At 39.0% G+C, this 12,274-nt stretch overlaps 1 protein-coding gene across 2 annotated transcripts in view; it reads left to right on the top strand.

Annotated features, from left to right (window-relative positions):
- polrmt (polymerase (RNA) mitochondrial (DNA directed)) overlaps positions 1–12,274 on the top strand; it is a 45,799-nt gene that overhangs the window by 9,676 nt on the left and 23,849 nt on the right. For both annotated transcript variants that reach the window (XR_270357.4, XM_005478999.4), the window contains exons 5-12: positions 318–504; positions 2,237–2,386; positions 4,042–4,209; positions 4,708–4,878; positions 6,789–7,028; positions 8,648–9,433; positions 9,858–9,980; positions 10,991–11,113. Coding sequence is in view for 1 of the 2 variants with exons in the window: in XM_005478999.4 (XP_005479056.1) it covers positions 318–504; positions 2,237–2,386; positions 4,042–4,209; positions 4,708–4,878; positions 6,789–7,028; positions 8,648–9,433; positions 9,858–9,980; positions 10,991–11,113 (1,948 nt within the window). In the remaining variant the exon portion in view is untranslated. The remainder of the gene's footprint in view (positions 1–317; positions 505–2,236; positions 2,387–4,041; positions 4,210–4,707; positions 4,879–6,788; positions 7,029–8,647; positions 9,434–9,857; positions 9,981–10,990; positions 11,114–12,274) is intronic.

The raw sequence follows: 12,274 nt of genomic DNA, 5'->3' as shown, positions 1-12,274 counted from the left end.
TCCAAACTTTTGTGGCATGTGTGATAACTTTTTAGCTTTATCATATTTAAAATATGCTTATGTTCTTCACACTTCAAAACAAAATCTTCTCATTTTAACACATATTGTATAGTACATACTGTATTTGTAGTATTTTCAAATTAAAATAGGATTTAAATTAATTGCAAATGATTGCATTCTGGCTTTTTTACATTATTTTTTTAATACTGTGGCAGCTTGTCCCACTGACTAGTATCTTTAGCTCACTACTGACGTTACATAAGTTTTAAGAGACAATATACATGTGGCACACAGACTGTACGTTTCTGCATTTCCAGGTGTCTAAGCCAGATGGAGGAGGATGGCCTCTCTGTGGATGATCTGTTCAACCAATGTGTTTTCCGGCAAGATGAGAGGGACATGCTGCTAAAAGCCATACGCATCGTAAAGCCAGAGTATCAGCCCAGCCTCAACATGCACACAAGCCAGTTTTCTTCATTGCTGGTTCAAGACTTCTACACAGAGGTATTACAGAGAGATCTTTTTTATCAGCGAACTTATTTACTGACAAGTTGGCGTATGGGAAAATTAGATGCCCTTCTTTTCTGCTGATGTCAAGATAGTGGAAGTTAAATAGTCAATCCACATATGCACGTGTTCATCTGGTGTTTGATCTTGCCATTATCTTAAACTGAAATCGTTGGAAATGATGGTGACCGCTGCATTTTTTTATGGTCGGATGACAGAATCCGCATCTTTGTATTCATTAACCATTAGCATTTACTTTAGTTGGCGTTCACAAAAATCTTTAAAAGCATTATGTAAAGAATTTATTTAGAAACTGAATGTGACTTAACACAGGTAGGAATTATTTTTAAGGCTCACTGTTTTGCATGTTTCGCCAAACCGTCAGAGCTGGGGAAGCTGTCACAAGGCTCCAGCTTGACTACGAAAGATTTGATTGTCACCCCTTCACAGCCAGACAGGCACTGTTCTATTTATAGTGAGCCACGTCTGCTTTCTAATGGGTCCTCTGCTTTAGTTGCCTCTCCTCCTCTCACCTCTCCTCCTCCTTCCCACCTCCCTACTCCTCGTGATTCCACAATTCGTTAACAGCTTTTCGTACCATTGTAGTATTTTTAGCCTCAGTCCATGCAGCATATTCACTTTTAGACCTCTCAGTCTTATTGTTAGTGTGTGTGTGTTTGATAGAGGGATGGTAGCAGTCAGTAGGTCTTATGTTATGAGTGTAAATGTGGGACTGTGCCACTTCATGATATGCCAAAAGGTCAAATGTGACCCGATCTTTCCTGCTGGCTTTTAATGCATTTATAAAGGTAGTTTGTAATTTATCTGACTCTGACTTTTTTTGGCAGGTCGTAGGGGCTTAAAGGCTGTTCAAATAACTGGCCCATTTGATAACAGAGTGGCACAATGAATGATCTCTGGAGGGTTTTCAATCAGTTTGAGCAGCAGAAACACAGACTAATTAAAATACTGTTTGTTGCTGTGTGAAGAGATTTTGATTAAAGCTTCAGATCATACAAAATGCAGTTTGATCTAGTTTCAACTTGTCATTGGAGAGTGTATTATTCTCTCATTTAATTATCTGTTTCATTGGAAAGTGTCCTATATTTGCACACTTTTTTAAAAACCATGCTTTTAATATTGCTTATCTTGCTGTATTAAATACAGCTCACTTTTCCTGCTCAGACTTATTCCAAAAAGTACTTTATGGTCACAGTGTGGCCTCACCAGTCTCCAGACCGCAGTACAAAATCTGTCTTGCTAAGCAGCAACCAAGAAACCTAAAAGATTTAGAGTTCTTGTAAAGAGGAGTGAGCCGACCTGGTGACGAGGGTTTCTCCACCAAGTACTAAGTACTGTTTTCTTTGGGGATCAAATACTTATTTCACAGAATGAGATGCAAATATATATGTATATTTATACCTTTTATGTAATTTTTTTTTGTTCTGGACTTTTGGTTTATATTCTGTCTCTCTCCATGCAGATAAAACCACTATAAAAATTAGAAGCCAATACCATTGAGCCATTACCTAAAGAGGTATTCGCCATAGGTGAAGCTCTGAGTTTTAAATGGAAGCAGAATTAGATAGGTGGCTATGTGGGTGGTTGGACAGGTGCCTGGGTTGAGTTGAGTTTGTTGCATTAGGGTTTGTGGTTTTGAAGGTTAGGCTCAGGGCAAGAAAGATATCGTTTGTGTCTGTCTGATGTTTGTTTACATGTTATATTTTAGAGGGCGGACCACACCTACCCAAAATTGGACTTCACGCAGGAGGATCTCCAGGAGCGTTTTAAACGTCAGCTGAGTGTGGAACAGGCCTGCACCATCACCATAGACTCTGTGGAAGCTGCCAAGCCCGTCACCGAAAACATGGCGAAAATGGTAAATTAAGCGACTCGTTTCCCTTTTTCATCTTCAGTTTGTCCTTTATGTTGACTTTTTTTGTATACATACAAAGTGCTCTGATACTCATGAGAATGGATTGTGTAATGAAAAGGATTCAGCTATTAATGACACCTGGTTAGTTGTTTTGTTTTAGAACCAACAATCATCTTAAATGACACAGATCAGGTCAGTGGTAATTTTAACGTTCATGTTCCACACATTGTTTTGTGGTGTTGCCTTTGCTCTGTTAATGTTAGTTATGGGTAATTAATTATTATAATTTGGGAAAGATTGCATTCAGTTAATATGATTCAGATCTAAACTCAATGCAAACATCATGTATTTTGTTGCCCACACCAAGACTAGTGTTCTCATTCGTGAGCATGTGGTGGTATATGTCTTTTAAAGAAAGATATGTTTCAAAGTAACTTTTTCCTTCTCTTTCTTTGGTTGTTGGAATGAAAAAAAAAGTTTCATTTCTGCTGGAAGAACATTGCATTCTTGCTGTTTTGTGCTGTCAGTTTGTCCTTTTGAACCACAAAAAAGCCGACAGATCTCCAGCAAAACACAGCATACTGGCAGTGTAATATTCAGACTGTAGAGGATGTGTATCTTTTTGGCAGTAATCTGCTTTTTTTGGTATAATTATGATAATATTTATAATGTTTTATTGAGATATAATTATTTTTCTCTGATGCAAATTTTAAAACGATATGCATGCAGGCTTGACAGGTTAGATGAAGAAACATTGTATTCCTGCGGTGTGCCTTTTTACGAACTCTGGCATTTACAGTCTTGGCTGGGCCGTCTGTCTCTGCAGATGGGCTATGTGGGAAGCAAGCAGGCAGAGAGTCCCTGGTGGTCAGGAAGCATTTACAGACAGGCAGGGCAGAATAATAATGTATTGTAATGGAGGCCGCTGGGGAGAATGCAGAGTCACCCCTCTATTCACAATCCAGACTGGGTCTCTGTTTCAGTCAAACTAAAGAGAAAACATTAACACATGCACACGCAGTCATTTAACTTGAGTGCAAGTAATGTAAGAATCAAAAGTTGCTTAGGTTCATAGCAGCCATACATCTGCAAATTATTAGTTGGCAGTTGATCAGCTTTGGAGGTGAAAAGGGCCAGCCTGGTCCACGTTACTCTTCATAAAGCTTTTTTTATAGGACCTTGTAGAGTAGTATGGTTTAGTAATCACTTGAACTAATCGACCATTAATAAGTTTGATGCATTCAAATTGCAATTTCTAACAGGCTAGACTTTGAAAACACAGAGCAGACTCTTCCTTTCTGTTTTAGCCTTAGAAAAACAAGTGCTTGACCCAGTTGTGTTTTCTCAGAAGGCTAGTCTCTCTTCTCACTGTCATTTGAATATATCTGGGCCAAACAAGCTTAAGCAACTAATGAAATTCATGGTCATGTTAGACACAAGGCTTCCGTCCAGTGAGATGTGACCATTTCTACTGCAAATTTCAAATGATCTTCCATTTGGATCATGTAGTATCTGATCTGAAGGCTTCTGGATTGGGTTTTTTGGTTTGTTGTTTGTTTTTCTTTCCCTGACAACTTCACCAAATTGACCCTTTATGGTTTTCATGCTATTGGGCACTTTCATGAAATTGATGACATCCCTTTGTGTTGTCCTTTCAGAGGGAGCTGTTGGCAGAGCAGCGGATACAGTGGCAGAAGATCCTCCTCCAGGCCTTAAGGGAGAGCAAAATGATCCTGGCAAAAAGCAACACCAGGGACTACAGACTTAACCTTTATCCATATCTGTGTCTCCTGGAAGATAAAGAATATGTTGACATCATGATACAGGTAATACAAGCCACCTAGCCCAGCCTACCGATCAATGAAAAGCCAGAATTTTAAGATAGTACAAAGACTTGTGTCTGTTTTGATAAAGTTGAGAACAATTTTATTTTACTACAGCATTACAAAGTGGCCTGTACTGATGTTCTGTCTTTTGTTTTTTTGTCGTTGCGTTTGACACAACCAATATGGGAAAAACCACAGAACACAAATCAAGTAGCTAACAGTGGCAATGTCCATCAAAACATCACATTATAAGAGTTAAGCAGGACTTGCTTTCATCAGATATCTTTGCTTCCAGTACAGGGGAAATATGCAGGGTATGAGAACCAATTCTAGAATACAGTTTGCATTATAATCTTTCCCTCTGATCCCACCAACCCCCTTTTTTCCATTAGGCTAATAAGGCTTTACAAAAGCCTTGAACAGTCATTTGCTGTTTTTTATTTATTGATATGTTGTTTTTTAATGTAAGATATCTTTTAACTGTGTTCCTTTGTCCAGAGTGTTGCCAACTTGCCTCCTAGCGGAGAGTCGCTGAAGATTTTAGCTCGAGATCTCGGCAATAGGGTCTTCACCAAGTACTGCGTGCGTCAGAAGCACCAGAATCAGACGGTGGAAAAGTTGGGCAGCATTTATAATGCCTACACAGACCTACTGGCCAAAGATACTAAGGTAAAAAAACCCCCACAAAACTCATAAATTGTTAGCGAGAGATATGCTTTGCATGCTGTACTGCATAGCAGTTGTTATAAAGTCTGCAATATTATGGCTGAAGTATGATGTAGTTACTACTGATTTGAAAGCACAAAACAGATTTCTAAAGTCTTATCTACTGTTTTTATCATCCAGTGTGGCCTATCGGCTTTCATTTCTCAGCACTGCATTCTTTTTATATCATATTTTGCTTCCCAGAAGCCAGACCCAATTTGTTTTACCAATTAAACTACAATATTTTCATGTTATGAAGCCAAATGTTGTGGACTTCTATAAACTTTGTTTGCGACCTTGTTCGCGAGCTCATTGAAATGCTGTTTACTCCTTTTTAGCAAAATGAAGGACTGTGTTTCCTCAATGGGACTTTACAGGCAGCATCACTGACTCAGTGTTTTGATGGTTCTGGAGCACTGAGGGAAAAATGCGTATGTCATCAAGACTATAATGAGCAAGAGCTCATTATAGTCCACCAGTTAGTTAGACTAGATGTTAGTTAAGGTGTTTGTTTTATGAAAGGCACTTTATATGCAGCCTTTGTAGTTAAAATGGTGCCTGTTAAAATGTTTTTCATTGTTGTTTTGACAGCTAGTGTTACTTTCAATTCTCCCTTATCAAAGTTCTCACTTTACATATTTACGTGTTCAAGGATCAATTTTGAAGATAAATGTCAGAAACAATAGGCAACGCTCCCTGTTACTGAAGGCTACTCGTGTTTATGTACAGTATTTATTATTAAACGTCCACGTAAAATTAAAATCTGGGCACCAGAACTCCTCATTTTTGGGGGAGAAGGTGGACTGCTAAGGTATTAGCTGACATTAGCCTGGTTAGTAAGCTGCAGCAGACGGGCACATTTATGCTGATCAGTAACCAATAAACAAAAAACAAGAATTAGACTGTTCAGAACTAAAGCACAAATTTCTTTTCTGGACTGTAGCACACAGTGAAGCCATATTATTTGTCAGATAATTCAACTAGAGTGCTCCAAAAGGCACCAGAAGCACAAACGTAGTCAAGAGGTCCAATCAGTGATTGCAGTCAGTGGACGTGAGACCTGGCAGGCAGTAATAAGCTACAGCTTCCTGTGTTTGCACATCTAATGATCAAAGCAGCTATTCTAATAACCTTAATTGTTTGTCAGCCCTGGGGGTTGCCATTTGACTTCAAGTTAAATTCAGAATAACCATAAAGGGGTTATAATTAAAAAATAGCCAGAATTAATAGAAAAATGTGTTCATTTATCTGATGTAATATATGGTCATATGGTTTAGGAACAGTGTAAATATAGTCTTGGTCGATAACCAAGCTCTGGGAAATGTAGCTTGCATTTATGAGTGCAGACTTGTAGTGATTTAAAACTTAAATTCTTAATATTCAGTCATTTCACCAGTTTTGGGGTTTTTTGTTAATTTTGTTTCTTGTATATTTTTGTATTTCAGTTTTCCTCACTTTTTAAGAGCCTGGTAAAAAGATTTTGATTTTCTCTTCCCTCTGGCGTTCTTTGTTTGAGTCTTCTCCTCTTTTAGCCACTGAATAAGCAGAAATAACAGAACGAGATGAAATAACTCAGGGCCAGTGGAAATTATGATCACTAGCAAGTACATACAGTGGAAACAAGAAATGCAAAGACAGGCATGTGGGGTACCCGTTCAATCAGTCGTGGTGGTCTGAGGATCCAGGACTTAAGACCAAGGATAAACGTTCAGAGCAAATAAAACCAGCAAATATATAGCTTGCTCATGCTAACTTTCATAAAAGAGAAAATACTAGAAAATGGTTGTAACTCTGAATCTTTATGTCTTTGAGGTACTAACAAAATAACACACTTTCCTCACAAAATTAAAACAACCAACCTTTTATCCCTGCAGGAGTATGACGTCCTTCCAAGGGAGCAGTGGTGGAAGCTGGAGATGGAGCAGAGTTCAGGACCTACGCTGCAGGGGGGCGAGACAAGCTGGCCATACATAGTAACTCTGGAGCTTGGCACGTACATGGTGGATATGATGGTTAAAAATCTTAAAATTAATAGCGACATCCTGAACCCAGCCTATGACAGGAAACTCATCCCCATCCTCTACCACATGTACACCTTTCGCAGCACCCGGCAGGTACGGTGGAAGTTCTCTCCTGGTCTGTTCCACAGAGGTATCATTGAAGCACATGATTTGATAACCTAGGGTTGGTGGTGACTCTATTAAAGCATGTTTTTTAAATGAAACACCTATTACAGATTCCTGACTAAACAGGAAGGTTAAAACAGATCCTCTTGATTAGGTTCCTTTTTTCGCGTTGCAGACTGAGAGAAGTCCAATACCTTCTGATAATCTGATAAAAGGATGTCTGAGTATTAACCCAGAACAAGAAAAATATCCTTTCAACTGAGATTTATGGAAAAAAAAAGACCAAAGATTAGGGGATCTCCTAGAAACTAGGGAAAATTATATGATGGATTAGAAAAACAAAACACAACTGTTGATTATAAGGACCCTCGATCAGTCAAATCAAATCAAATTAATTGTGAATTTTTGCTAATTGTGTACAATTAGTCTGATTAAATGATTGACCCAAAAGAGTTTAAGAACAGCAGACTTTTCATTAAAAGAAAGAAGCCATGCAGAAGCAGAAACAAAGGGAAAAAAAAACTTAAAGGCTTGACCTTCACTTTGGACAAGAGAACTGTTCTAAAGCCCGTTACCTTGAACACTTGAGCAACCTCCTATCCTGCGTGACGCTCAAAAGAGTGTGTTTTATAAAACCATTTCCCCACAGTGTGAATTGGCAAAGGGAACAGTTGAGTGAGATGAATAGGTCTCAGGCTAATCCCTTTTTTAGTGTCCCCTTAATTGGCTCGCTGATTTACTGCCACAGGACCCTGCAGGAGGGTGAGGCATGTGTTGGGGGGGTGAGTACAAAGAGAGAGAGAGAGAACTGTGGATTTTTGGGACTTGAAGCACTTTGGCAGCGGGGCATACCTATTGCTGAATTTCATTCGTGTGTAATTTTCTGTCTCTCTTTGTTCCATTCTACCTTCTTTTCTCTTATTCTTCCCGTCTCCCTTCTTTCCCTGTGTGGAGGTTAGCCCATCAGGGGAGCATCCTAATGATTTTACTGCGCAGCATGAAAGTCTGACTCATTCATGCAAACCTGAGGTGTTTCTGTCAGGTTACAGTGATTTTTTTTTTTTGTTGTCTTCTTTTCCTGTCACTACGGTAACTCTTTAACATCAAAGCCCTATTCTAGGAAAAACTATCATCCCTAATCCTCTGGCTCTGGAGCGGGGTTGGCATGTAACAAACATAATAACAGTCAAGTAAAGATGTTACACTCGTTTTTTTCAAAATTGTGGCGCTACACTTGCCCATTTTATTGTGATTTTCAGTATTTATTTAACACCAGTAGTATGAATGGAAGCATTGATATTAATATTTATTTTTTTATCTCAGCTGTTAGTTTTTTTAAGACAAGATTTAGATTAAAATATTTTCTCATATGTCAGTTATGATTTAAACTTCTTTAAAACAGAAGTCGAAACGTGTTTCTTTTATACCTTTATAAATCAAATTTGCACTTAATGCTGACCATACCCTGTCATGATTAACCAGGCTTTAGAAATAAGCTGAGGAAGTCCCTTTCATGTCGTCGTAATTGAAACAGAAATCTCTGTTCACTGGTGCGTCTGCTCTTTTTTAGTTTGCGACTGATTTTCTTGTGATGTTTTACCCACCAGATTGGCTTCATCAAGCCCCACCCCATCCTTACTCAGATGCAGCAGGAAGCCATGGAGACCAAGTTGACTTTTGACTCCTATGTGATGCCGATGCTGTGCCCTCCAGTGCCCTGGACATCAGTCAAGTTTGGAGCATACCTGCTCACGCCGACAAAGCTGATGCGCACAGTGGACGGGGCGACCCAACACGAAGAGTTGTTGGAGAAATGTCAAAATCTTCATGCCATCTATGACTCTCTCAACCAGTTGGGCAACTGTGCCTGGAAGATCAACAAACCTTTGCTGGACATTATTATCTCCATCTTTAATGATCGTGGAAGCGATAAGCTAGACATCCCACCTCCTTTGTCGGAAGCTCCCAAAATCCCTCACTTCAACCCACAAGATCCCACTTATACAGCTAGTGAGAAGGCCCACATGAAAAGACAGGTGATCAATGCCAAAAAGAAATGCAGCGAGATGCACAGCTTACGTATGGATGCTCTCTATAAACTGTCCATCGCCAACCACATGCGAGACGAGATCTTCTGGTTCCCTCACAACATGGACTTCAGGGGACGTACCTATCCATGTCCTCCATACTTTAATCACCTGGGAAGTGATGTCACACGGGCAATCCTTATGTTTGCGGAGGGGAAGCTGCTTGGTCCCAAGGGCCTGGACTGGTTAAAGATCCACTTGGTTAATCTTACAGGATTAAAGAAGAGGAGCTCACTACAGGGCCGACTTGAGTATGCCAACACTATCATGGAGGACATACTGGACTCTGCCGACAACCCTCTAAATGTTAGTACTTGCTGCTCATTCACTGTATAGTAAGACGTTCCACGTACACTCATTACACTCATTATAAAAATCTTGGTAATTTGGGGTTTTTAATGAGTTATTTGAACTTGATTGTGCGGTGTGCATCTTTAATGACTTTATTAAAAAAAGAATTGAGTGTTTTGGATTTTCTCTAATCCATACAGACTCAAATATATACATACACACTCACTAATATTTGGTTATTTTCTCTTTATACTTGTTTGTACGTATATGTATTTCGTAAAAGTGGATAAAGCAGTTTTTAATTACTGAGACAATGCCAATGACACACTGGTTTAGTCTAAACATTGAATACTTTAATGTGTAAAACGTTTTTTTTGTATTCCTACGAAAGGTTTGTATGCAGTATAATCTGCTATGTGCTTGTGACTTTTTCTCTCAGGGTAGAAAGTGGTGGATGAATGCAGATGAGCCATGGCAGGCTCTGGCCTGCTGCATGGAGATAGCCAATGCTGTGAGATCTCCTGATCCAACACAGTTCATCTCTTATTTTCCTGTTCATCAGGTACGTAACAGACTGAGAGAGTTATGCTTAATGAGTAGCATATTAGTCACATTAAAGTCCAAATAAAATGTAAAAACTTTTTGAATTTTGAACAGATTGTTAGAGTTACTCATCTTACATGTTCTTATTGTAGTTCAGGTTTATGTCTTTCAAAAAAAAGAAAGAAAAAGGTTGCATCATTCAGTGGGTCTATTTTAGATGCCAAATCAAAGTTAACAAACCAAGACCTCCTGTGCGATGTGCACCATTTCATGTCATCTGCTATAAACCTGTCAACCTTATCTTGCAAGCCAGAAACCTTTTTGACATATCCTGCACGAGGATCTGACATTTAAACCAATGCGTTTTCTCAACAAAAAAAAAGTAACAGAAAAATCATATAAACCATTGTCATTCTTAGTGACATGCTATATTTGTAGAACAGTGTATATACATTAACTGTGAAACATCCTTTTGTCAAGAATTCCCTGATTTAGACCATTAACCAAAATATGTGGCTGAGTAAAGCCATCTCATCTGCACCTCAGGCCTTTGTTAATAAGGTTCTTATAATGTTGTTATAATGTAATTTTCTAATTTTATTTTTCACTACTCAAAATGTCTCATTTTTGTTGCAAAAGAACATTTTAATCCCATTAGTGAATACAAGCTATTGTCTGTCTCAGATTAATTATACCCAACATTGCTGAAACTCGCATTAATAAAAATGCATGAAATGCAAGTAGCATTATTTTATTCCCTTGACTTCAAAGAATAAGACAAAGAAGTGGAGAAGATGTTTTTTAGACAATTAGACCAAAAGTGAGTGTAATTCACAAAGTATTTAGCACTTCCTCTTTGCAGATGTGTTAAAAAGACAGTATCTCCAAGCATTTCACTTAATTGAGGGGTGAAGTTCAACTTAACTACTTTAGATAAAATTGACCCAATCAGTGCTGATCCTTGTGATTCTTTCTCTGCTGTCTGCCTCCACAGCACCGCTTTAATCTTTTTCTTCACCTCTTCTCCAGGACGGCTCCTGTAATGGTCTCCAGCACTACGCCGCTCTAGGCAGAGATGTTATTGGTGCTACATCAGTCAATCTCATGCCCTGTGATGTGCCCCAGGATGTCTACAGCGGAGTTGCACAACAGGTCCGCTCTGTTTCTTTCTTTGAACTGCACAGACTTACGGTTACACTGATTAATGATGGCACATTTCAGTTGCCAAGCATGTTGCAGATCTTCACCTGTTAGTATTCAGACTGCTCAGTGGATCCCACAGTGAGTGACAGGCTGTGGCATTGAGATTATATTTTAGTTTAGGCCTTCAGAAGTGCTTGGTTTCTCTTGCTTTGCATGAAAGTGCAGAGAAAGTCTTGAATGGTGAAGCATGAGCATGCGTGCTTTTAGGAGACACAGTTGGAAGATAAGTGTGATGTGCTGAGATTTCAGTACTGAAAGAATCAGAATGAACAGAGCAAAAACATCCATTTCAGAAGTCCACACACAGTAACTGTAATGTTTACCTCAGAGTATTTCATTTATTGTTAGATACCATGATGACATTAGCTGTGATGTAAGAAGCTACATGGATAAATTAATCATGGTGGGGTTTACTGTACAATAAGCACTGTCATTGGCTGGTTTGTGGACCTTGTCTCCAGGCACAGTTGCTAATCTTTAGGGACCCTGTTAAATTAGTGGATATCTGGACCAAGGTTTCCTATTCTAGTGACCAGTCATTGTTCATGAATTCAGATTCTTTTTAAAAAGAAAAATAATTACCAGGCAATAATTTTAAAATTGCACTTCTGCTCCTCTTCTGCTCTCCACATGGACTCTTTGCCTGCATACAACCAAAGCCTGTTTAAACATGATTGGTCTAAAGAATTTGGACTGCAGCAAATCAAATCAAAACTCATAAAGCCTTCCCTACAGACTCTGTATATTGTTGTTGTTGTTTTATGTTAAACAATAAGTAACACTGGCAAGAGTCACATTAAATGGTAAATGGACTCATTCTTATATAGCGCTTTTCTACTCTCCTCGAGTACTCAAAGCGCTCTATACAACATGCCACATTCACCCAATCACACCCATTCTCACAAGCACTTTCTCTATACTGAGTGCTTTTCTAACTACATTCACACTCCGATGGATGCATCGGAGAGCAACTTGGGGTTAGTATCTTGCCCAAGGATACTTGAGGACTGGAGGAGCCAGGGATCGAACCACCAACATTCCGATCAGTAGGTGACCTGCTCTACCTCCTGAGCTACAGCCATCCCCAACTACCCCCAAACATTACTTAAG

This window comes from Oreochromis niloticus, linkage group LG23 (genome assembly GCF_001858045.2).
Source record: "Oreochromis niloticus isolate F11D_XX linkage group LG23, O_niloticus_UMD_NMBU, whole genome shotgun sequence".
Taxonomy (NCBI): Eukaryota; Metazoa; Chordata; class Actinopteri; order Cichliformes; family Cichlidae; genus Oreochromis; species Oreochromis niloticus.
The sequence above is the reverse complement of the archived record's forward strand: the minus strand, read 5'-3'. Positions and strand labels throughout refer to the sequence as shown.